The 23,936-nt window shown below is 43.1% G+C and overlaps 1 protein-coding gene across 4 annotated transcripts in view; it reads left to right on the top strand.

Moving 5' to 3' along the window:
- LOC114035014 (cytochrome P450 4F22) overlaps positions 1-23,936 on the top strand; it is a 64,192-nt gene that overhangs the window by 12,357 nt on the left and 27,899 nt on the right. For 3 of the 4 annotated variants that reach the window (XM_027850935.1, XM_027850937.1, XM_027850936.1), the window contains one exon: positions 20,211-20,433. In XM_027850935.1, the coding sequence (XP_027706736.1) occupies positions 20,211-20,433 (223 nt within the window). Of the gene's footprint in view, positions 1-20,210; positions 20,434-23,936 lie in introns of those variants that run through there. The other variant, XM_027850938.1, reaches the window with a different exon arrangement.

Raw genomic sequence — 23,936 nt, forward strand, 5'->3', positions numbered from 1 at the left:
CACACACACACACACACACACACACACACACACACACACACACACACCCTCTATTCCTTAGTTCTCTATCCCTTCTCAACCTAACTTTAAGGGACCAGTATCCATCCAACCTCTCACCTCTAGTCCACTAGAGATTATCCCTCAGAGGGGTGCTTCTCTAAAATCCTTTGGTGATGGGAGAGAAAGGGACAGTGGGAGGAAGAGAGAGCAAAAGGACAAAGGAGGAGAAATAAGGAAAGAGAAAACTCTTCCTGTCTTGCTATAACATGTAATCTGAGAGATCTCAATGAACCCAGGTATCACTTGTAATCAGAGAGATCTCACAGGGCTCAAATATCCACCCAGAATCAGCTGCATGTCTTCTGCAGGCCGCTAGGCAATGTGGCCCAGGCCAAGCCAGCAGCAGGTGGCTTATGTTTGGGGTGGCTGTCTGGTGGCTTCTGCAGTGATGAAGCTTGAGTGTTGAATGTGTGAGTGGATGAGATGCTCACTAATGGGGGAGAGGGGTGAGGGAAGGGTTACTCAGATTCAGGAGCATACAGTCTCCTGTTCTGTGCAGAAGAGGTGACCCTCTGTGACATTCATGTAGCTGGGGCTCAGGCTAGTCAGTCGATCAGTTTCAGAGAGTGAGATTTTTCCAAGTCTCTTGGGGTTCAGCCCAGACATTAACTATTAAAAGCTGGCTTTAATAGCCACCAGTTAATCCAGATAGGTCAAAGTACAACTTGGTGTCCCATTCACCATGGTGGTCTCTAGAGATGCTTGCCAACCAGGGCCTATCCATTTTCTGGATAATGATAACTCACGCTTCTATAGTACATTAATGTTATAAAGCACTTTCCTCAGAACAACCTTGTGAGGTGGGTAATATGAGTATTGTTCTCTGTTTTACATAGAAAAAAAGTGAGGCTCAGAGGACTGCACAGCTAGTATGTGTCAGAGTCAACACCCAGACTTGAACCCAGGCTGAGAGTCAGAGTTTTATAATGGTTGGGTGTTGGACTTGGGAGTCAGGAAGACCTGGGTTCAAATCCTGTCTAAGACACTTAGCTGTGAGATGGTGGTCAAGTCACTTAACTTCTCTGTGCCTCAGTTTCCTCAACTGTAAAATAAAGGTGTTAGGTTTGATTTCCTCTGAGGTCCCTTACATCTATGTTCCTATGTCTCTTGATTTCAAAGTTAGCACTCTTTTCATTATATGACACTGTGTCTTGGAAGTTTCTGCAGCCTAGCACTAGTCAGAGTAGACAGCCCCCTGGAAGGTCTGAGGTTGTCCTCCACCTGTTTGTATGCATCTCATTTTGGTGACTCTTGGAGAGAATTCTGTGGGTTAAAGGGAGGTAGCAGGAAGAGCTGCCAGTGTGGATTGCACATAGAGAGACTCCTTGGGGTACTCCAGAGTGCAGAATCTATTCCTTTGGGCCATGGGATTTAATACAGCTTTGGATGGGGGACAGTTGTGTCAGGGCTGGCTGGTGATCCCAATCTCCATCCCACTTCCTCTACCCATGCTACTTTAGAGAACAAAAGTTCAATCCAGAACGGGTGGTTCTAGCTGATGCCTTTGCTTATTCTCAAGATGTATTGCCTGTCTTTCTGTTATAATATAATCATTTGTTAAGGGTCTGTTGTGTGCAAGGTACTGGGAAGATACAAGGTTTAGATAAGACATAGACTTGGTTCCTGCCCTCAAGGAGCTTACAATCCAGTAGGATAGTAAATTTAGAATAGGATGAGATCCTAGAGCTTATCTAGCCCAACTCCTCCTTTATAGAAGAGGTAACTAAGGTCCAGAGAGGTTTAATTACTTACCCAGGGTCACACAGGTAGTATCCGAAGCAGGGTTTTGAATCCAGGTCCTCTGACTCCAGGGCCAGTGCTCTTTCCACTGTACCACAAAATAAGATGAAGTCTTGGAGAAGGACCTTATCAACCTCAGGACATCCATTAAGGCCTCCCAGAGAAGGTAACGTTTAAATTGGACTTTAAATGATGAGTAGGAAGAAGTCAGCAAAGAGAGAGAAGAGGAGATTTCCAGGCATAAGAAGTAGGCTAAAGAATGACTGGAATGAATGAATAAATGCTTGTTGAATGAATGAATAAAAAGCACAGGGAAGTGAGAGTGCAGTGCAGTTTCAGAGAGAGGATAATCTGGATTGTTTTCAGGGCAGAATACATGGCGGAAAATCTGTTCACTTGTCTAACTCAGCCAGTGTGTACAGAGAGTGTGCTATGTGCTGGCATGGTGCAAGATACATTCTATATTCTAAGGTGCCTTCTAGCTTTGACATCCTATGTTCTAAGCAACTGTGTACCTGACATTCTATTTTCTTAGGGTTCTATTCTATGTTGTAAAATCCATGCTACCTTTTACTTTCCATAATCTTAAAGGAGGAGCTGGTTGAGGAGATCAGACATAATGACAAAAAAAAAAAGTCTAATTACTCAAGGCACTATTTGCTAAGTGTCCAGTGGCATGATATAATAGATTGTGTTCAGAGGATCAGATCCCCATGGGATCTGGCCATTGAGTGGCTAGCCATGGAAGACTTCCGGGAGGAAGAGGTACTTGTATTATCTTAGAAGCTCAAGCCTCCAAATGAACCATTCTTCCTGGGCAGATGATAACTTCCCTTGGCTTCCAGACTTTCCCTTCTTCCATCCATTTTCCAAACAGCTGCTGAACTTATATTCCTAAAGCTCAGATATGCCTGAGGCATTTCCCACCCAAAGAATCTTCAGTGTCTCCTATTGCCTTTAGGATCAATTACAGACTCCTCTGTTTGATATTTAAGGCATAACACAATCTGGATCCAGACTTACTTTCCAGGCTTATTTTACATTATTCCTCCTCACATTCACTATTATCCAACCAAACAGGCACATTTGTCGTTTCATCTCCCACCTCCATTCCTTTGCATAGGCTGTCCCCCATGTATGGAATACACTCCCCCCTTACACCTCTGTCTCCTTTTAGGACTCCTAGTTTCCTTCCAGACTCAGATGCAGTGCCCCGTTTCCTGATTCCCCATTAGTACTGTCCCTCTTCAGAAATTACATTGTATTAACTTTGTATATACTTTGTACTTGCTTATTTGCATTGTTTCTCCTCTATAGAATGCAAGCTTCTTGAGGGCAAGGAATGTTTCATTTTTTAATCTTTTTATACCCAGTACCCAACATTGCCTTTCCCATAGTAGGTACTTAATGTTTGTTGAGCCTGGTTGGAGATTGGACAGATGCCCCTGGACATTCTTTTCCACTTCATGTTGGTTACATGATTGAATTCCTCTCATGGGCCATACTTAGCCTTGGGACATGGTATTTACACTCTTGTTGGAGAGAGCAAGAGCGGGCTCTCAGCAGCTATGTGTAGGAGAAAGAGAGTCGTACTTGGAATCTTAAATACTCACTCTTGATACTCAACTCTGCCACTTGCAGCTAGTGTTATCTTGCTTGAGGTACTTCTCTTCTTGGAATCTCATATTCCTCATTTGTAAAATGGGACTGATACCACCTATCTCAAAGAATTGCTTTAAGACCCAATGAAATAATGAATGCAAAAGCACTGTGTAAACCTTAAAGCAAAAGTAAGTTATTAATATTCTTGTTATCCAAAATTTAACCAGCAATACAAGGCAGGCAATGATTGTTAGCAGGGTTCAGGGAGAGAAGAGGTCATGGTGGGCTTGGGTTGCCACTTATTCATTCCCTCATAGAATGCTGGACTTGGAGTCAAGGAGACCTGAGTTCAACTCTGTCCTTAGACACTTGTTAACTGTGGTGATACTGGACAAGTCACTTAACCTCTATCTGCCTTAGTGTCTACATCTGTAAAATGAGGCTAACAATAGTGTCTACTTCCTGGGGTTATTGTGAGGATCAAATGAGATAATATTTGTAGAGGATTTCTTCTTTTATTTTTTTCTGGCTAGGCAATGGGGTTGAGTGACTTGCCCAGGGTCACACAGCTAGTAAGTATTATGTGTCTGAGGTTAGATTTGAACTCAGGTCCTCCTAAATCCAGGGCTGGTACTCTATCCACTGAGCCATCTAGCTGCCCCTAGATAATATTTGTAAAGTGCTTTGCAAACCTTAACGTGCTATATTAATTCCAGCTAGTGTTGTTAACTATTACTAGTCACCAACATTTCAGTATACAACCCTGCCCCCCCAAAAAAGAATTGTAAATGAACAGAATTTCTGTTCTATATAGGTAACAACTATTTTTTAAATGGCTTTAAAAGCCATTTAAGAAAGCACTGTGCTGCATTCTAGGGGAGATACAAAGTTTAGGTAACACACAGTGCCTGCACTTATGGAGCTTACAGTTTGGCAGAGAGTTAAGACACCAATACGTATAATTAGGCCATTATAGGACTTTCCTAGAGGAGTTAGATAGTGTGTTGGGCCTTGAAGGATGGAGAAAGTTCAGATTATGGAGAAGTAAGTGAAAGTATTTTTTAAGTTGGGACCAAAATGAACAAATGCTCCTGGAGAACATAAACTCCTTGAGGGCAGGCAGGAGTGGTTTTTCATCTCCTATCCCTGGTGCCTTGTACATAGTAGGCGCTTAATAAAAATTTTTTTTTGTATTGGACTGAATGGCCTTGCTATGAGAATATGCAAGGAATATACCTGGGGGAGGACCAGAGCAGTCTGATTGGAGCAGAGCAGGTTTACGATAAGGCTGGGGTCTTAAATGCAGCAAAGGTTGCAGGATCTTACATCTGGAGCTGGAAGTAATTTCAGAGATCATGTAGGCCCACCCCCCCCCCATTTTAAAGATGAGGAAACCAAGACCCAAAGTGTGTGTGTTTAGTGGGGAGGGGAGGGAATTGGCCTGCCCAAGGAGACTGAAATGAAAGAACTGGCATTGAATCCAGGTTCTCTAACTACAAATCCAGAGCTTTTTTACATGCCCCCTCACTGCCTCCTATTAAATAAGAAATATGTGTCCCTGTGCCAGGGGACACAAGAATACCGGGAATTCCTGCTCCTTCACCTGTCTGCATGGCTCCAAACACCTTGTACAACTGGTGTTCTTACAAGCTAGGGTACCTGACCTGCCAGATCAGATGGATCCCTCTGGGTGTTGCCCAGCATCCCTAGCAAGGCTGGGCTGTTTCATCGTGCTCGGGCATGCAGAATGGGCTGATAACATCTGACTCTGGCCGGTGCCTGGCCAAGAAGGGGTGCTGCTGGCTAGGGGCCACTTGACCCCACCTAGCTTTCCCTGAGGATCTAGTCATGCCAGGCCCATTCCTGAGCTGGGCCAAATGGCTTCCAATTTGGCAACTCCTCGTAGCAGTGGAGATCTTGGTTTGGAGGTGTGGTGGGGGTGGCTTCATCTTTCTGTAACCAGTTAATTTTGCTGGGTACCTGCCTGATGGGGTGAACAGAGCAAGGGGTCCTATCACCCTAAGTTGCTGGAGTACTAGACTTGTATTCCAAGGGAATGAAATTCTCACCTTAGATCCTGGCTGTCTATTTATAATACCTGGTGAACCTGGCTCTTGTATTTCTAGTAAGCTCACTCCCTAAATCACTAATTGTTAAGAAGTTTACATTCTAAAACTAGGAGATAAAACAAAGGGAGATGAAAAGGTGGACTTGATAAGAAAGGGAGAAGACTGGAGGGAAGGTGGCTGCTGGTGAGGAAGTAGATTGAGGTTTCTGAAATTGAATGGGAGAAAAATGACATTTTAATTTCAATATAATTGGTTTCCTTTGTAAGCCTCTGTATTTTACTTTATACATATAAAAGCATTACTTTGGCAAGGGGCCCATAGGCTTTATCAGTCTGCCCAAAGGACCTCCGACACTAAAAAGATAAAGAACTCCTGGTCTAGAGTACCCTGTGACTGTGATGAGATGAGATGAGATGAAAGCATTTTGGCCTTCTTTCCCAACAAACCAGTGTTCATGCTAGGGGTGGGGATCCCGTGGCCTCGAGGTCACAATGCAGGCCGCACTTAAGGACTTAGAAGGCCACATTAGGAACTCAAGGCTGTACGTTCCCCAACCCTGCTAAGCTCTCTGTTAGAGGGAGGAAGTCAAGTCATTGAAAAGTGAGGGAGTTTGTATGTGTGTGATTTTAAGTTACTGAAGAACGCAGCTAGATGGTGTGGGGGGAGGGAGGCAGTGTACACTCATAGAAAGAACTTGGGGGGGGAGGAAGGGGGGGAGCAGCTAGGTGGTGCAGTGGATAGATCAGCACCAGCCCTGAAGTCAGGAGGACCTGAGTTCAAATCCGGCCTCAGACCAAACACTTGACACTTACTAGCTGTGTGAGTCTAGGCAAGTCACTTAACCCCAATTGCCTAAAAAAAAAAAAAAAACGAAAAAAACAAAAAAAACAGAACACTGGGCTTGGGCTTTTATCTTAGCTCTACTACTTACTAGCTGTGTGATATGGGGGCAAATCACTTTCCCTCTCTGAACTTGTTTCCTCTCCTGTAAAATGAACATAATAACTCATGTGGACAGGATGTAAAGAATTTTCTTATAATATTGTTGTGAGGGAAACATTTTGCAAATTAAAAAGGGAGATATATGTAAATATCATCTGCTATCATGTATAAGTGGGGGAAGGAAGAAGGGGATAAAAGCATTTATATAATACACACTATGTGCCAGGCACTAGGGTTGATCCACCTGGCACCTAGGAGGTACTTAATAACAATTAATTGAATTGAAAGTTCACACAGCCCAGTTCTTCCCAGTTGCAGAAATGGAAGCCAGGTTTCTACATTCCCTTAGTCGGGAAGGTTGACTTGATGGTTAACTGGGTGGGGTTGGAGTCAGAGTGGGAATGAGGGCCAGCTGGGGCCAGCTGTAATCTAAGTATTTTATGGACCCCTGCCTGGAGGATCACAGGAACTGGGGGGCTGGGTGGCCCCATCCTGGAGACTCCATGACTGTGTTCTAGGGGCCCTGCTCAAATTCTTAGCAAGAAGTGCTCATTTATGGTTCAGCTGTGCTCCTTGGAAGGAGGGCCTGTGGTGTTTTTTTCTGGGGCCTTGGAAGCAGAGAGTGATTTCTCTACCAGAGACTGAGGCAAACAAACCAAACTTGTTTTTCCAGAAGTTCGCCTGCATGTAATCCGCTAAGCTGCACCATTGACTACAAAGGGAATAGCAACCTGGTTGGTCACATGGAGAGGCACCTGCCAGGGATGTGTTTGTAGGAATGGAGGAGCAAGGCTTTGATCTTCTCATTTGACTGCTCAATTAGTGGGATATGAGTGGGCTGTTTGCTTTTGACTGGACTTAGTGAATCTGTTTCCTTGTGAGTTTCCTAGAAGGACTAACTCAGAATCACTCAGAATAGTGCTCAATTAGAAGTGTCTTCAGAGGGTTATACAGTCCAATCTGGGTATGAACAGAAATCCCATCTACAAAGTCCTCAACACTGGTGGGCTTGACATATCCCCCAAATAGACTGGTAGTTTCTTGAGTGCAAGGACAGTGTCATATTTCATTCCTATATCCCCATTGATTAGTAAAGTTGCTTAAACATAGTAGATACTTAAATTGAACAAATGCTCATTAAGCACCTACTATGTGCAGAGTGCATACTGCATACACATCAGAGGTGTCCAGTGCCAAGCTCTGTGCTAAATTCTGGGGATGAAGAGTGGAAGTCAGACACGATCCCAATCCTCAGAGAGTTTGTCCTAGGGGAGGGGGAAGGGATGCACAAACAGCTCTAAAACAAGGGAGATGACTCTAGAGGTGGGGAATAGAGCTGTGACTAGGATGGAACAATCAGGGCTTTGCCCAGGGCATGAAAATTTAGAGGGTGCTGACAGCACTTGTAATATTTTTTAGCAGATAGAAACAATCAAGTTTAGCATGAATAATTAATTAAAACAGTAAGCTACCAGATTGGGGGATGTTAGCCATACTCCAAGTAAACTGTCCATCTGGGTCCTATCTTCTTCCTCCTTCAGGAGAAGCTTGATTGGCAGCAGCCTCTCAGTGGTCTGGGGTCTTCATCTGAATGGTATTCTATGGTCTCTGTCTATTTCCCCCACCCCTAAAAGGCAGTGTCTTGGGGTCTCTTTCCTCTAGAGGGTTTTGTAATATCCCACATGCTCATCTGAGTCTGTCTTAAAAATTTGATTTGAGGTGGGGTCAGAGACAAAATGGCAGAGTATAAGCAATGACTTGCTTGAGCTCTTCCCCAAACCCCTCCAAATACCTGTAAAAATGACTTTATACAAATTCTAGAGTAGCAGAACCCACAAAAAGACAGAGTGAAATAAATTTCCAGGCCAAGACAACCTGGATGGTAGAAGGGAAAGGTCTGTTGTGCTGAGCTGGGAGATGAGTGCAGTTCAGCATGGGCCGCACAGGCAAAGACAAGCCCTAGTGAACCTGGAGCAGGCCTCAGGAGACTGAATCATGGGAAGCTGTGGTGGTTTCCAGACTTCTCAACCCACAAATGCCAAAGACAATTTAGAAGGTCAGTAGGAAAGGTCTGTCTGACCTCAGTGAGAGAGGAGCTTGGTCCAACCCCAGTCCCCTGTGCTGCCCTGACATGGCGGCTGCTTCTGGAGCTCTTGGCCCACAGAAGGAGGGATTGAGCAGCTGATTAGAGGGAAATTGCAGGGATCTCTTTGTTGGCGCTGAGGCAGGATTCTTTTGCTTTGCCTGTGCTTAGATCTGGGTCGCATTCCTGTGTGGTGGTCCTGGGGCTAAGAGGAGCACTGGCATGGTGAAACGTGTGGTGGCGGTGGAGAGGGTTTTCTCATGGTTTCAAGGTAGAAAAGAGTGCTTATGGTTACTCATAGACCAGAATGCAGGCCAGGAAAGGAGTAAACACCTCTCCATTGATCATATCACTTTGGAAGAACTGAAAATTTACAGGTCCCTAGAAGTATCTCTGAAAACAGCTGCACAAAATCCCCAAAGCTTGGGACAGTACATCCTCCACAGTGGAAGCAGACCCCTACCTTAACAAAGAGTTTAAAAGTCAAGTAATTGGCTGGGAACGTGGGCAAAGAGTGGAAAAAACCTCAGACTATAGAATCTTACTTTGGTGACAAAGAAGATCAAAACATACAATCAGAAGAAGACAACAAAGTCAAAACTCCTCCATCCAAAGCCTTCAAGAAAAATATGAATTGGTCCCAGGCCATAGAAGAGTTCAAAAAGAATTTTGAAAAGCAAGTAAGAAAAGTAGAGGAAAAATTGGGAAGAGAAATGAGTGATGCAAGAAAATAATGAAAAACGAGTCAACAGCTTGCTGGTGGGAAGAGAGGGTATGGAAGTGGGATCCAGCTCTCAATGAAAATCCACTTGTGTACCACATTTGGCCCATGTACCATGAATAGCTATAAGACCACTGATCTAGGATGTCTGGTGTCCTTATGGAAAAGCTCAGGTCTACTCTGGGACTTGAGCAGGTAACCCGGAGTACCAAAAAGGTATTAAGCCAGGGCCAAAGTTTCAGCAGTGTGGCTACTGGACTGAACTCTTAGCTGTTCACTTGTGAGGGATGTCAGTGGAATTAAAGAGAAGGAACTCTTTAGTCTCTCTCTGGTTGTCTATTTTCTGACTCTGCAAAGAGAATTTCTCAAGTTCAGTGCTCTATTTTCAAGAAGATGGATATTTATAATATGAGATCTTATCGGCTCCTAACAAGGGCTGAAGTCTGAGTTGATGAATCTCCACAGGGTACTCTCATCAGCTCTCTAGACTGGGGCCACTCATGAATTAATGTGGTAGAAGATTCAGCCTGGTATAGTTAAAAGAGTATTGGACTTGCAGCTAGGAGACCTAGCTCCAGGTCACCCAGATAGAGTTAAAGGTTAGCTCCTTTTTCTCCCTTGCACTATTCTGCCTCTCAGAGTAACCAAACAAAGTCATGGAAGTCTCGGCTGTGTGGCCAAGAGTTTGATCCTAAACTGGGTGAAGTTTGGGCCAGCTTGGTGGCAATGGATAGAGTGTCAAGTCTAGAGTTGGGAGGACTCATCTTCCTGAGTTCAAATCTGGCTTCAGACACTTACTAGCTGTGTGACCCTGAGCAAGTCATGTAATTCTGCCTCAGTTTCCTCATCTGTAAAATGAGCTGGAGAAGGAAATGGCAAACCATTCTAGTATCTTTGACAAGAAAACCCCAAATGGGGTCATGGAGAGCTGGGCATGACTGAAATGACTCAACAACAGCAATGTGCATATAATAATATAAGAGAAAGGTAAAGGAATGGTTGGTTGTGACACATTGTGGAAGGCTTTGAATACCAGGTTAAACAGTTTGAACTTTACTTATGAGGAAATAGGGAACCATTGATTTTTTTTTGACCATTAGTTATTATAATGTGCCAGATGTTTCTGTTTTAGGCTGTCTGCTAGGATTTCAGGGACCAGGAAGAAATGTTTTCCATGTAGCATCTTGGCTTAGCAATCTCTAGTTGAAATGACCCTGTTGGCCATGGGGATAAGTATCATTTGGATCAGACATTTCTTATCACAATACCTCATGAGAGGCAGTGAGGACTAGGGGATAGAGGGCAGATCCTGAAGCCAGGGAGATCCCAGTTCAAATCCTGCCTTCTACACAAAATGGCTGATGACAATCAGTGCTCGAGGAATCTCTTTAAGACTATAAATTACATTAAAGGTGTGGACCTATGTTCACAAAAGGAATTTCTTCATCTGGGAGTTCCCTACACCAATAAATCAGAGGTCTAGTCCCTCTCCCTAATGACTGTCATTAATACAATGTTTTATTGTTGTTGGAGAGTGATTTCTTCCTAACAAACTTGTGAAAACGGTGCAAGTATTATGATTCCCATTTAACAGTTGAAGCAACTGAGGTCAAGAGAGGTGCCTCATTATATTTCATCCTGTTTGGCCTTGGGCAAATCATCTAACCTTTCAAGGTCCTGGGTAGTGCTATAAGACTATAAGTAGTTTGGAGGGAGGCTCCCCATCCTTAGCTCCTGAAACTGATGAAATCTCAGGTCTAGATGAAAAAGTTAAAAACAAAACAAAACAGAAAAAAAGATTTGACCCAATATTCTAGCCTGTCAAGATCTTTTTGGATCCTGACTCTCCACCCAACAAGTTGTTGTCATCTGTCAATTTGAGGAGCATGCCCTGTTAGCTGAAAACCTTGTGATGGCAGAGTCATAGATTTTTAGAGCTCGACGGACCATAGAATCCATTGGGTCCAATACCTTCATTACAGATGAAGAAAGTGAGGTCTAGAGAGGTTGAGTCACTTGCCCAGGGTCACACAGATAGTAAGTGTTTGGGTTTAAACTCAAGTTTGACCCCAAGTTCAAAATTCTATCCACTGTACCATGCGGTTGTCCTTCTATTAAAGGCTTCCTGTAGATCATGCATCATGGCAGGGCATTAACCTGGGGTTCTTAGAATCATGGATTTAGAGCTGAAAGAGACCTCAGACATTGTCTAGTGCAGGGGTTCTTAATCTTTTTTGTGTCGTGCTCCCCTTTGGCAGTCTGATGAAACCTATGGACCCTTCTCAGAATAATATTTTAAAATTTCTGACATAACACACATGAGGGATTACAACAAACCTAGACACTACAAAGGAAACCAAAGGTCAATGAATGTCAAGATTTTTTTCTTATCCAAGTTCATGGACCCTTTGAAATCTATCCACATGATCCTTGGGGTACAAGGTTAAAAACTTTGATTATGCCCAGTCCCATCATTTTACGCATGGGGGAACTGAGACCCGGAGAAGTGGATTGATATGCTCAAGTTCTCACAATTCACAAGTGATTGAATCTATGCCGGTGGGACACAAGCTATAGCAGGCAGGGCCCAGCAAACAGAGAAGGCTTCCAGTACAGACCTGGAGATGGACTGCATATATCCATTGCCCTCAGACTTTGACAATGTGTTTTTCATTTTTATTTCCTGAATATCTAACATAGTATATATTTTTTCATAACATAGTGATTACTTTATAAATGTTGGGGACATTGACTTGGCCTAGTCAAGCATTGGAAGACATCACCAGAAAGTTGGCCATGAAGTGACATTTTTGGGCCCATAACAATTCATGGAATGTGGAAGGAGCACTCAGAGGGATGAACTCATGGGTCTTGAGAAGCAGTGAAGTACTGACCCACAGTCATGTCTGCTAGCAGTATTCTGACCTGTTTGGGTGAGGCATTTATGGAACCATAGAATATTAGAACTGGGAGAAACCTTAAATATCCACTTATCTAAGAATCCCTTCTTTCTAAAGAGAAGGAATGGAGTCTCAGAGGGGGGAAATGATTTACCTAAGGTCACACAGCAAGTTATTGGCACAACCAGAATCAGAACTGGGGTCTCCTGTCTTATAGACCAATGCTCCTCCGTGCTGTACCTTTCCTTGACAGAGAAGTTGAGGCAGAGAGAAATTGATGCATGGGCCCTCACACAAGTCTAATACCCCTAAAGAGCAGGAAGGTCCTCTCCTCTCCCACTTGCTTACTGGTAATGCAATCTTTTCTTTAAAAAAATGGTATTTTATTTTTTCCAGTTACATGTAAACACGATTTTTTACATTCATTTAAATTTTTTTTAGTTTCAATTTTTTCTCCCTCCCCTCCCCCCAGATGGCAAGCAATTTGATATAGATTATATATGTGAAATCATGTAAAACATATTTCAGTATTAGTCATATTGTGAAAAAAAACTAGAACAAAATGGAAAGAAATCATGAAAAAAATAAAGTGAAAATAGTATGCTTTGATCTGCATTCAGACTCTCTCAGTTCTTTCTGTAGAGTTGGATAGCATTTTCCATCAGAAGTCCTTTGGAATTGGCTTGGATCATTGTAATTGCTGAGAAGAGCTAAGTCATTCATAGTTGGTCATTGTACAGTGTTGCTATTATTGTGCATGATGTTCAGGTTCTGCTCATTTCACTTTGCGTCAGTTCATACAAGTCTTTCCAGGTTTTTCCGAATTCTGCCTATGCATCATTTCTTATAGCACAATAGTATTCCATTACATTGCTATACCACAACCTGTTTAGCCATTCCCCAATTGATGGGCATTCCCTCAATTTCTATTTTTTTTTTTTTTGCCACCACAGAAAGATCTGCTTTAGATATTATTGTATGTGTAGGACCTTTTCCCTTTTTATAAAGGTAGCAGCAATCTTGAGGTGGTAGGTTCTATCCCTGATAATGGGCTAGTGGCATTAGGGCTATTAGTCTTAGATGAGAGAGGCAGCTAGGTGTCCCAGAAGTCAGAGTGCTGGGCCTGGAGTCAGGAAGTCCTGAGTTTAAATCTAGTCTTGGTCACATACTAGCTATGTGATCCTAGGCATGACAATTAACTGCTGACTACCTCAGTTTCCTCAATTGTAAAATGAGGTTAGTAATAGCACTTAGCTCCTGGGTGAAACCCAAATGAGATAATATTTTAAACACTTGGCACATTTCCTGGCACATGTATGCTTAATAAATGCCTATTTCCATTTCCCACCTATTACAAGGATGTGTTATTCTTGCTTGTGTGCACAAATGCATGCTTGCACGCATGTGTGCAGGTGTGAGAGTGTTTATATGTCACCCATTTAGGTATATACACATACCCAAAAGTCAATGTGCGAGTGGCATAAGGATTAGACAAGATTCCACAGAGTGGCCTCTCTCTTACAGACTCCCTTTGGCCCAATGAAAGCAAATCTCTCTTGCTAAACTCTTGCGTCTGGCTTTCAGGTCTTAACCATTATCTGGAATGTCTTCCCACTCCTGTCCACTAAGTTACCTTTCTTCTTCATTTAAGGCTGTCTGCCAGGAAGATTAATCCAGGGCACAGAGAGATGAATGCTTAGTCATTGAATTAGGCCCTGACCTTGGCCTGTAGGAGAGGGCATTAGCTTCTTTGTAGTGATGGTATCTTGAAGTCCACCCTCCCAAATTTTATTCTTTGATCTGTGGCCTTTCCTAAGCCCCACAGGAGAAGACAAACTGGGAACTTGAAAGGAGAAATGACAAACATTGTAACTGGAAGGAATGTGGGAAAGTGGAGAGGAAGAACCACAGATTCTCAGAGCTGGAAGGAAGCGTCAGAAGTCATCTAGTGTGGTATTTAAGGATGGGAGAGAACTGGTTCTGAAATCAAAGGACCTGGGTTCAAAGCCCAGCTCTGTGCTTCTTACCTGTTAGATCTTGGGCCAGTAACTTAGTATCCCTGGACCTCATTTTCCTCAACTATAAAATGAGGAGTTGGACTAGATGGTTTCTAAGGTCCCTTCCAATTCTGGATGCGTGTCTTCTGAGTCTAGACCCCATCCCCACCTGATATAAGTCTCTTCTGCAACACAATTGACAAGTCAATTAGTTTACTTCCTGCCATATCAGTCAATCAAAAAACTTTTTTTAGTTGCAAAGACAAAAGTAAAGCAATCTCTGCCCTCAAGGGGCTTCCATTCTAAGAGGAAAAACATGCACATATATAAGTACATCTATAAGTATCTACAAAATGTAGAAGGTGAGTCATTTGAAAGTCCTGTAGAAGAGGAGACTCAAAGGCAGTGGACAATATGATAATTTTATTTACCTGGAAGAGGGATTTGATAAGTTCAATTTGGCCTCAAAAGGCTGTACTAGAAACAAGAGGTGGCTATTGCAAAGAAGTTAATCCGGACTTAATATAAAAACCCAAACCAAAACAACCTTGATAAATGGAGCCATCCACAAGTCTAAGGAGCTGTTTCATGAAGGAATGGGTTCCCCAGCGGAAATCTTCAAGTGATGGCTGGATAAGCATTTGTAGAGAAGATTCTTGTCCATGTTTGGGTTAGTCTGGTTGGCCCCTGCCTATCTCTGACATTTCTGTGATCTTATTTGAAGACTTCCAGTGACAGAGGACTCACTACTTTATAAGCCAGTCCGTTTGACTTTTGGACAGCTCAAACTGATGGGAAATGTCTCCTCATTACAAATTGAGTTGAAATCAGCCCTCCTACAACTTGCACTGCTCTCTGGGACCAAGTCTAATCATCTCGACAGCCCTTCAGATAGTTACCTCTGTTTGCCCAGGAGCCCTATACCTGAGCATTGCTTATGTAATAGTCCTTGCATTGATATGGAGATAGTGATCAGACTCTTCTTCAGGCCCAGCATCTTCGGTCCCTTTGACTGGTTTCTGTGGGACATGCATTCTTTATTCTAGCTGTTCTCCTCTGAATGCTTTCTAACTCATCCAGAATGGAAAACAAAACTCTGGTTCATTGTTTTATTGATGCCATTAAGATGAATCCTGTAGCATTGTCTTGCAAACTTTTGTTTTTTCCCCCAACTTGAATCCCATGCATGGGTACTCTGGGAGTATCTTCCTTCTGTCATCTGTAGAATGTGTATAATATGCTTTAAACTTGTGAGGTAGAGATACCTCACAGGGTTATTGCAAAGAAAGTTCTTTGTGAACTGGCAATCGTTAACTAAGTGTGCGATTTTTGCTGAGTTGATTTCAAAAAGCATAGGGGACTAATTCTTATATTTATCAAAATATTTTAAAAAATTAAAAAATTAAAAAAGAACCAGATTCCCAGACCCTAGGTTAAGAACTCCTGGGTGGGAGGGAGATCTTGGTAGGCTTAGAACATTGGACTGAATTTTTAAACTTTTTCATCTAGTCCTGAGTTTTTTTAGTGTCTGAAACTAAGGATGTGTAAATTTCCTTCAAACTGTAGTCTTATAGAGGCAGTAAGAGGTTAGGTGACTTGCCCAAAGTCAATCAAACAATAAGAAGCATGATGAGGCAGTATAGTGTAGTGGTGAGACCACTGACACCCTTTCCACCACTAGATGTGTGATCTCATGCTTCTGTGGGGGTCCATGAAATAGCTTCAGTCAACTAATAAGCATGTAATAAGCACCTACTATGTACCAGACACTGTATTAGGGGTTGGGGAATACAAAACAAAGAATGAAACAATCCCTTCAAGTGGTCCATATAGTCCAAAGTTTAAGAACCAATTTAGTCCAAACTTTTCATTTTACAGGTGAGGAAACTGAGGTTGAGGGAGGTCAAAAATGACTCTCCCTCATATGGCTAATAAGTGGGAGAACTAGCATTTGAATCTTGAGCTTTGACCCTACAGCTAGCACACTTACCACTACACCACACTGCCTGTGTATCTATGGAGGTCTCTTGGTTAGCTCTCACCCAAGGCATTGAGATCAGTTCTGTTCACACCACCTGGGCTTAAGAAAGGATGTTAATTGACTCCCACAAGATAAAAACTTTCAAGTTTGCAGAGTACCTTACATACATCTGGTGCTCACAAAAACCCTGTGAGGTATGCATTTCTGGTATTATTTTGCCCATTTTACAGATGAGGAAATTGAACCTCAGAACGATTAAATGACTTACCCTTAGGTCACTTATCCAGTAAAAGTCAGAGGTGAAATTTGAATCCAGGTTTTCCTAACTCTGAGTTTCAACACTCCATCCACTACAGCACAGTGCAAGTTAGCTGGGGCTGGGTTTCCCACTCCAGAGTGTGTTCTTAGCCCCTGTGGGTCAATGATGCTATTGGTCACAAAGTAGGGGTAGGAAGATGACTCCTGAGAGCGTGTGATTTCTTTTGTGTTCTTTCCACTCCTGGAAAAATTGACAGTCTGTCCTTTTGGAGGTGGGCCAACGTGCTCCATATTCAGTATGCAAAGGGCATTGTATTATTGCCTAGATATATATTGTTTATTCGATCTGCTTATTTAGTCATAGATGCGTCTGTCCTGTGGGCCCATTCCACTGAATTCACACTATCTATCTAACCCAGTGTAGCCAGTGGGTTTGAGTTGTTATTGAGGGTCACAGTAAAGGTTATTCTTCTAGATGGATTAACTGATTCTGTAGAACTGCCCTGACCAATTCTCTTTTCCAAAGCTCTGATCCCCAAGAATCATTGCCTGGGAGTCATTTGAAATGAGAGGGAGGCTGACATGATGATAGCATCGGAGATTTAGGGCTGGCAGGAACCTCAGAGGCCATGCAGGCCAATCTTTTCATTTCGCAAGAGAGAAAGCATTGTCCCAGAGAAGTTGTGGGACTTGCCCAACGTTGTACAGATAGAGAATGTCAGAGGTGGGACTTGAACTTGGGTCCTTTGATGACTGGGTTTCCACTGTTTATTTTGAGTAGGAAGAGGCCTCAGAGGCCATCTATTATAGTCACATCTCATTTTAAAGACCCAAGAAACTAAGGCCCAACAGGGTTGTGCTTTGCCCAGTGTGTTTGAGCCCAGGTCCTCTGTTGCCTCTTAAGCATGAAGAATCCTCAAATGAAGAGATCAGAAAAACCATCTAATTCAACTTCATTTTACAGGAGACAAAACTCAGGCCCTGAGAGGGGAAGGGACTTTGCCTGAGGTAGCACAGTTGGTTAGTGGCAGGCCCAGGGGTCCTTGCGTCCAGCCTTTTCCTATTAAATCAGCCCTGTGGTTGCTACTGAGAGGGATATCAGGGCACCCTACAATTCAATCCCTGCTCAGTCTGGTTGGAAAGATGATGCTGATGCACGCAAAATAGGAGAGAACAAATTGATACTGTGTTTGTGTATGTGTGTGTGTGTGTGTGTGTGTGTATTTGTGTATGTGCGTGTGCATTCTAGGTACTGGAAGGGAGTTTGCAGTCTTATGGATCGGAACACTCAATTCTGAATAGCAGAATCATAACTAGCCACTTTGTACCTGGAACAATTGAGCTGAGGGAGTGCCTGTGGTTTTGAGAAAGAAAGTACACTGGGGCAGCTAGGTGGGGCAGTGGGTAGAGCATCCTGCCTGGAGTCAGGAGGACCTGAGTTCAAACCTACCCTCAGATATTTATTAGCTATGTGACCCCTGGGCAAGTCACTTAACCCCAACTGCCTGGAAAAAGAAAGGAAATAGGATGTGGTCTAGTATTCTATTTTAACTAATTATTCTTGCTAAGCAGGTGCTAAGTTCAGTTGATTCCAGGTCTTCAAGAATTGCAAATGCTATAGGGGGCAGCTAGGTGGCATAGTGGATACAGCACTGGCCCTGGATTCAGGAGGACTTGAGTTCAAATCCAACCTCAGACACATAACACTTACTAGCTGTGTGACCTTGGGCAAGTCACTTAACCCGATTGCCTAGCCAAAAAAAGGAGAGAAAAAAAAAGGAATTGCAAATGCTCTTTCAGGGTAGGGAGCAGGTGGGGTTGCCCTGCCCTAATTACAACCCTGGTAATTAGAAATCTCAGTAGTGGTGATAATCATCATTATTATAGATGTAGAAATGGAATTGATCAAAGGTCATTCTAGCCCAACCTCTTTATTTTATAGATGAGGAAACTGAGGCCCATGGAGGTCATGTGACTTGCCCTGGCCATACAGGTAGTAAGTGTCATGGGTGGTATTTGAACCCACTTCCTCTAATGCCAGAGCCTCTTCACCACACTACAAAGGACATTGAACTTGAAGTCAGGAGAGACCTGGGTTCAGTCAGTCAATAAAAATTTATTAAGCACCAACTATGTGCCAGGCAGTAGGGATATGAATAAAGGCAAAACTTAATCTCTACTCTTAGGGAGCTCCCAGTCTAATGGGGGAGATGACATGCAAACAGCTACACACAAAAGAGCCATATACAGGTCAACTGGAGATAATCAACGAGGGAAGGCATCAGCATTAGTGCACTTAACTAGCTGCTTGACCATGGACAAGTCACTTATCTTCTCTGAACTGCTGGTTTTTCATTTGTAAGATAGGGATAATAGTTTTATATCTACCTCCTTAAAGGTTGCTGTTAAGGATCGAGTGAAATAGTGATGCCAATATTTGTAAAACCTTTAAGTGCCATCCATAACTTGTCAGTTTTATTGGTTTCTGTGGCCAGTGCATGATAGAGAAAATAAAGGCTCTGAGAATTCCAAAGAAATAAGTCACGCTTCTTGTTAGGGAGGAGAATTAGTGAAGGAGGTGGGACTGCATCTGCTCTTCGAAGGATGGACCAAACTTTTATGGGGGAAAGATATTTGGGGGTCAGAGAGTGGGAGTGAGGATAGGTTCAGTGGTAGGGGTAGCAGGAGATGATGGATTGTTCACACATGGCAACACCATGATATCTCCATATCTCACAGGACTTGAAGCATCTTAAGTTCAGGATTAGCCATGCTGGTTGCCCTCCCAGGGCCCCAGAGAAGTTTGGGGCTCAAGGGGCAGGTCTGTAGGAGCCTGGGCCTGGCCAGCTGCCAGGATGTGGCTAGGCAGCAGTCCAGAGGCTAGACTGTCAGGTTCATACTGTAGAGTAGTAGGAGCTAAAAGTGGAGAGGTAGGTGGGGACCAGAATTTGGGGAGCCTAAAACACCAAACTAAGGAGTCCGGGTCATCTCAATGAAATGAAATTCAACAAACATCTATTAAAGGCCTGTTATAGGCAGGGTATTGTACTAGGTTCTGGGGACATGAAGAGCTTTAAGTCTGCTAGGAGGGATTTGAAGAAGATACAAAAAGTACCCAGACAAGTAAATACAAAATCTAGGGGATGCAGGGACTCGATTTTGGGACTGGATCTGTGATTTCGTTGGTCTGGGGCAGCGGTCATCAGTCTTTTTGGTCTCAGAATCCCTATATACTTTTAAAAACTATTAAGGACCTTCCAAAGAATTTTTGATTATTCAAGTTTTATCTATTGACATTTACCATATTAGAAATCAAAATGTCTTAGGATTATTATTAAAATAGTCTTGACCTTGTGGACCCTACCTGAAAGGGTCTCAGGAACCTCAAGGGTCCCTAGACCACACTTGGAGAACTATTGGCCTGGGGAACTCCCAGGTGAGGAAACCATCCCTACCAATACAGGGCAGTATTTTCTCTGTGTAGAGTCTTAAATAAGTGCCTGGAGCCCTGAGAAGTTAATTAACTTGGCCAGGGTCACACAGTCAGTGTGTGTCAAAGGGGAGACATTAAGCCAGGTCTTTCTGGCTCTCTGGCTTCTATGCCAGGCTTCCTTGAAGTAATTACAAACTAATTTCTGGAGGGAGAGAGCTCTGTATGCCCTGGGGAGCCATTGGGAATGTGCTCTAGATTGATTGTTCAATGCTCTTTGGTGGGGAGGGCGGGGAGGGAAGGGAACTCTGGAGATCTCTGAGCCCGCTTCTTGTTTAGGCTGGATCACAAAGCTGGCTTTCCCTAATGTTCATGCCTGCTAATTAATTCTGTGCACCCCTTGTGCTTGCATGCATCTCTCTTCCAGGATGTTGCCCATCACGGATCAAGTACTGAGGGTGCTGAGGCTTGAGAAGACCTCCTTCCGCACCTATGTCGTCTCTGCACTGCTCCTATCCCTGCTTTTCATCTTCTTCCGCCTCCTCGTGAAGGTCTTCCAGGCATGCCACCAATTTCACATCACCTGCCAACGATTACGATGCTTCCCTCAACCTCCCCGGAGGAACTGGCTCTTGGGCCATTTGGGGATGGTAAGTGCTGGTCTCGGCATAGGGAAAGGGGATGCCCATCCAAGAAAAGGTTAGGCAGATGTATCCTTTGGAATTCACCCACATGTTAAGCCAAGCCTCCCAGCTGCCTATCCTCCACAGCCTCAAATGGCATGGCTTTGTTTCTATGGCACTACTTTGACCTGGTTCAAATGAGCATCTTTATGTTTTATAATTAATCAGTGTAATCCAGCACTAGACACTCCCCACCCTCCTTCTCCCCTCTAGCATAAGGGTAGGAGTAGAGGATGGGTTAGAGGATAATAGTGGTAGAGTGGAAAAAACGTTGGATTTGGTTCCAATCCTGTCACTCAATCTCTTTGGGCCTCAGTTTCCTCATTTGTAAAATGATGTAGTCAGACTAGGTGCCTTCCAGGATCTCTTCTAATCAAAAATCTATTGTCCTGTGGCCTTTCATAAGAGGCAGTGTGGAGATGGAAAGTTTGTCTTGGAGTCAGGAAGGGAGAAGTGGGGAGAGGACATCGGTGGGTTTCAAGTTCCATTGCTGACACCTACTGGATGTATGGCCCCTGGAAAATCTCTCACTCTCTCAGTGCCCCACCGAGTGGCAGAACAGTTGCTGATGTGCATTCCTGTAGAGAAATGCTTCACCTGGAATTCAGGACACAAATGAAAATAACAGATCCAGACCACCCTCTTGGAAAAAACCCAATTCATCCTTTAACCTTATGCTGACCTGATGTTGGGCAAATCCCTTCCTGTGAGCCTCAGCCTTCTTCCCTGTAAAGCGGGAAGGGGGTTGGGCTGCATAATCTTTAAGGTCCCAGACATGCCTCACATTCTATGATGCCTGATAAGTTATTAAGGACCTGTCTTGAAATCCAACCTTCTCCCCAGCTGCGAGGGCTCTGCCTTCACAGATGATTTTTTTTCTCATTCTCTATACATTAGGTAGATACTTAAATGTGTCCATGCGTAAAGTCTCTGTATCTAACTCCAGTGGCCCTTAGCACAGAGCTTGGCACATAGCTGATAGCTAATTAATGCTTGTTGATTGATCGCTAGGCTTTGGCACTAGGCAGAATGAGCTGGGAACACCATAGTCTTGTTATCCCTTAAGGGCAGGCTAGAAGACTAGCCTTGCTGGCTGGTCTCAAGGGCCCCAGAGGGAAAGGGACTGAATTGGGAGCTGGTCTGAGTCAAGGTGGGGGGGGGGGGGGAGAATTTCCTCTAAGGGTGTTCAGAGAATGGTTGCAGGAGACAAGCTCAGGCCTTGCCATGGCCAGCTGCCTGGAAGTGGCTAGGCAGCCAGCCAGAAGGCAGACAGCCAAGGCAAATCATTATTATGTTATTGATATTCATTATAGAGGGCATTTTAATAAAATGTACACACGCTTTAGTAGGTGATGAATGGACTGGTGATGAAAGTTATAATGACAGGTTATTAGAGCATGGAGCTGTTAACCATTATTTCTCCGTATTCTGGGGACTAGCGCTACAGGCTGATGTGCTTCTGAAGTGCCTTTTCCCGTCCTGGCCAGTGGGGGCCCAGACCCCAAGCCTGATCACGTGTAGACCCTCTCCAGTTACCTGTTTCTGAAAGCCCCTTTGTAAGTAGGTCACTTGGAACCCCTCTTCTCTGTCCCTCTTCAATTCATCTTTCACTTACTGCCAGTCTTTTTTTCATACACTGCCAGACACAGACCTATCATGGCCCTTTCTTCTGCTCAAAACTCTACAATGCCTTCCTATTATTTACTCTTCAGTCTGGCACTCAAGGCCTTCTGCAATCTGGCACTATCTTACATTTCTTTTCCTTAATACTATTTTATTTTTTTCTAGTTGCATGTAAATATAATTTTCAATATTTACTTTTATAAGATTTTTGAATTCCAAATTTTTTTCTCTCTCCCTCTTTCCATTTTTCCCCTCCCCAAGATGGCATGCAATCTGATATAGGCTATATATGTCCAATCATATTAAACATATTTCCACATCAGTCATGTTGTGAAAGAAGAATCAGAACAAGAGGGAAAAACCCTGAGAATGAGAAAAAAAAGGGAAAATAGTGTGCTTTGATCTGCATTCATACTCCATAGTTCTTTCTCTGCATGTAGACAGCATATTTCAGCTTGAGTCTTTTGGAATTGTCTTAGATCATTGTATTGGTGAGAATAGCTAAGTCTATCAGAGTTGGTTATTGCACAGTGTTGTTCACTCAGCATCAGTTCGTATAAGTCTTTCCAAGTTTTTCTGAAATCTTCCTGTTCATCATTTTTTATAGAACAATGGTATACCATTACATTCATATAGCACAACTTGTTCAGTCATTCCCCAGTGGATGGGCATCCCTTCAATTTCCAGTTCTTGGCCACCACAAAAAGAGCTGCTATAAATATTTTTGTCCATGTGGATCCTTTTCCCTTTTTTATGATCTCTTTGGGATATAGACCTAGTAGTGGTATTGCTAGGTCAAGGGTATGCATGGTTTTGTAGCCCTTTGGGCACAGTTCCAAATTCTTCTCCAGAATGGTTGGATCAGTTCACAATCCCACCAACAATGAGTGCATTAGTTTTCCAATTTTCCCATATCTTCTCCAACAATTATCATTTTCTTTTTTTGTCATATTAGCCAATCTGAGGTGGTACCTCAGAGTTGTTTTAATTTATATTTCTCTAATCAATAGTGATTTAGAGCATTTTTTCATATGACTATAGATAGCTTTAATTTCTTCATCTAAAAACTGCCTGTTCATATCCTTTAACCATTTATCAATTACTACCTTACATTTCTAACCTCATCTTACCCTATTCCTCTACAAAATGTGTTCCTATAATGCACAGGGATGTACCACGTCCTAAGTTGAGAAGGCACTCCCTCCCTCCTTATCTCTGCCTGTCAAAATTCTTATCTTCCTTCAAGGGTCAGCTTCCGAGGATACAGCTCCTTCACAAGGTCTGCCCTGACCCCTCCTGGTGGAAGTGTTCTCTTCCTTCACATTCTGATAAATGATCACACTTTTCTCTACATATAATAAAAGGTGGAAATGGGGACAGGAAGAAAGAGTTCTGATCAACTCTACCCCATTTGGAAAAGTTCTATTTTATTGAAGCATCCTGTCTATTTCAATGGGACAAGCTCACACAGATGGTAGGAGGATGGAAGAGGGTGTTATTTATTTGGTTTTAGCTTTACAGAGGAGGAAACTGAGTCTCAAGTTAAGTGATTTATTCAAAGATACATATGTAACAAACCTGGATTTCAAACCAATACTGTCTGACTCCAAATTCAGCACTGTTTCTTCTACATCATACTTCTTTATGATTTGGGAAAAGGGAGAAGAGTAGATATGGGGAAACCTGTTAGGAGACTATTGGGGGAGAGGATTCTGGGAAGATGGTGGAGTAGATCAGAAGGCAGATCGTTCTGCTTGGCCCCAGAGGACTAAATTAGGAGGTAAATGGATAAGTTGCAGAAAGGAAGGTTTAGATTGACGTAAAGCAAGTATTCTCAACCTTGTGTA

This window comes from Vombatus ursinus, unplaced genomic scaffold (assembly GCF_900497805.2).
Source record: "Vombatus ursinus unplaced genomic scaffold, bare-nosed wombat genome assembly UNPS02009173.1, whole genome shotgun sequence".
NCBI lineage: Eukaryota > Metazoa > Chordata > Mammalia > Diprotodontia > Vombatidae > Vombatus > Vombatus ursinus.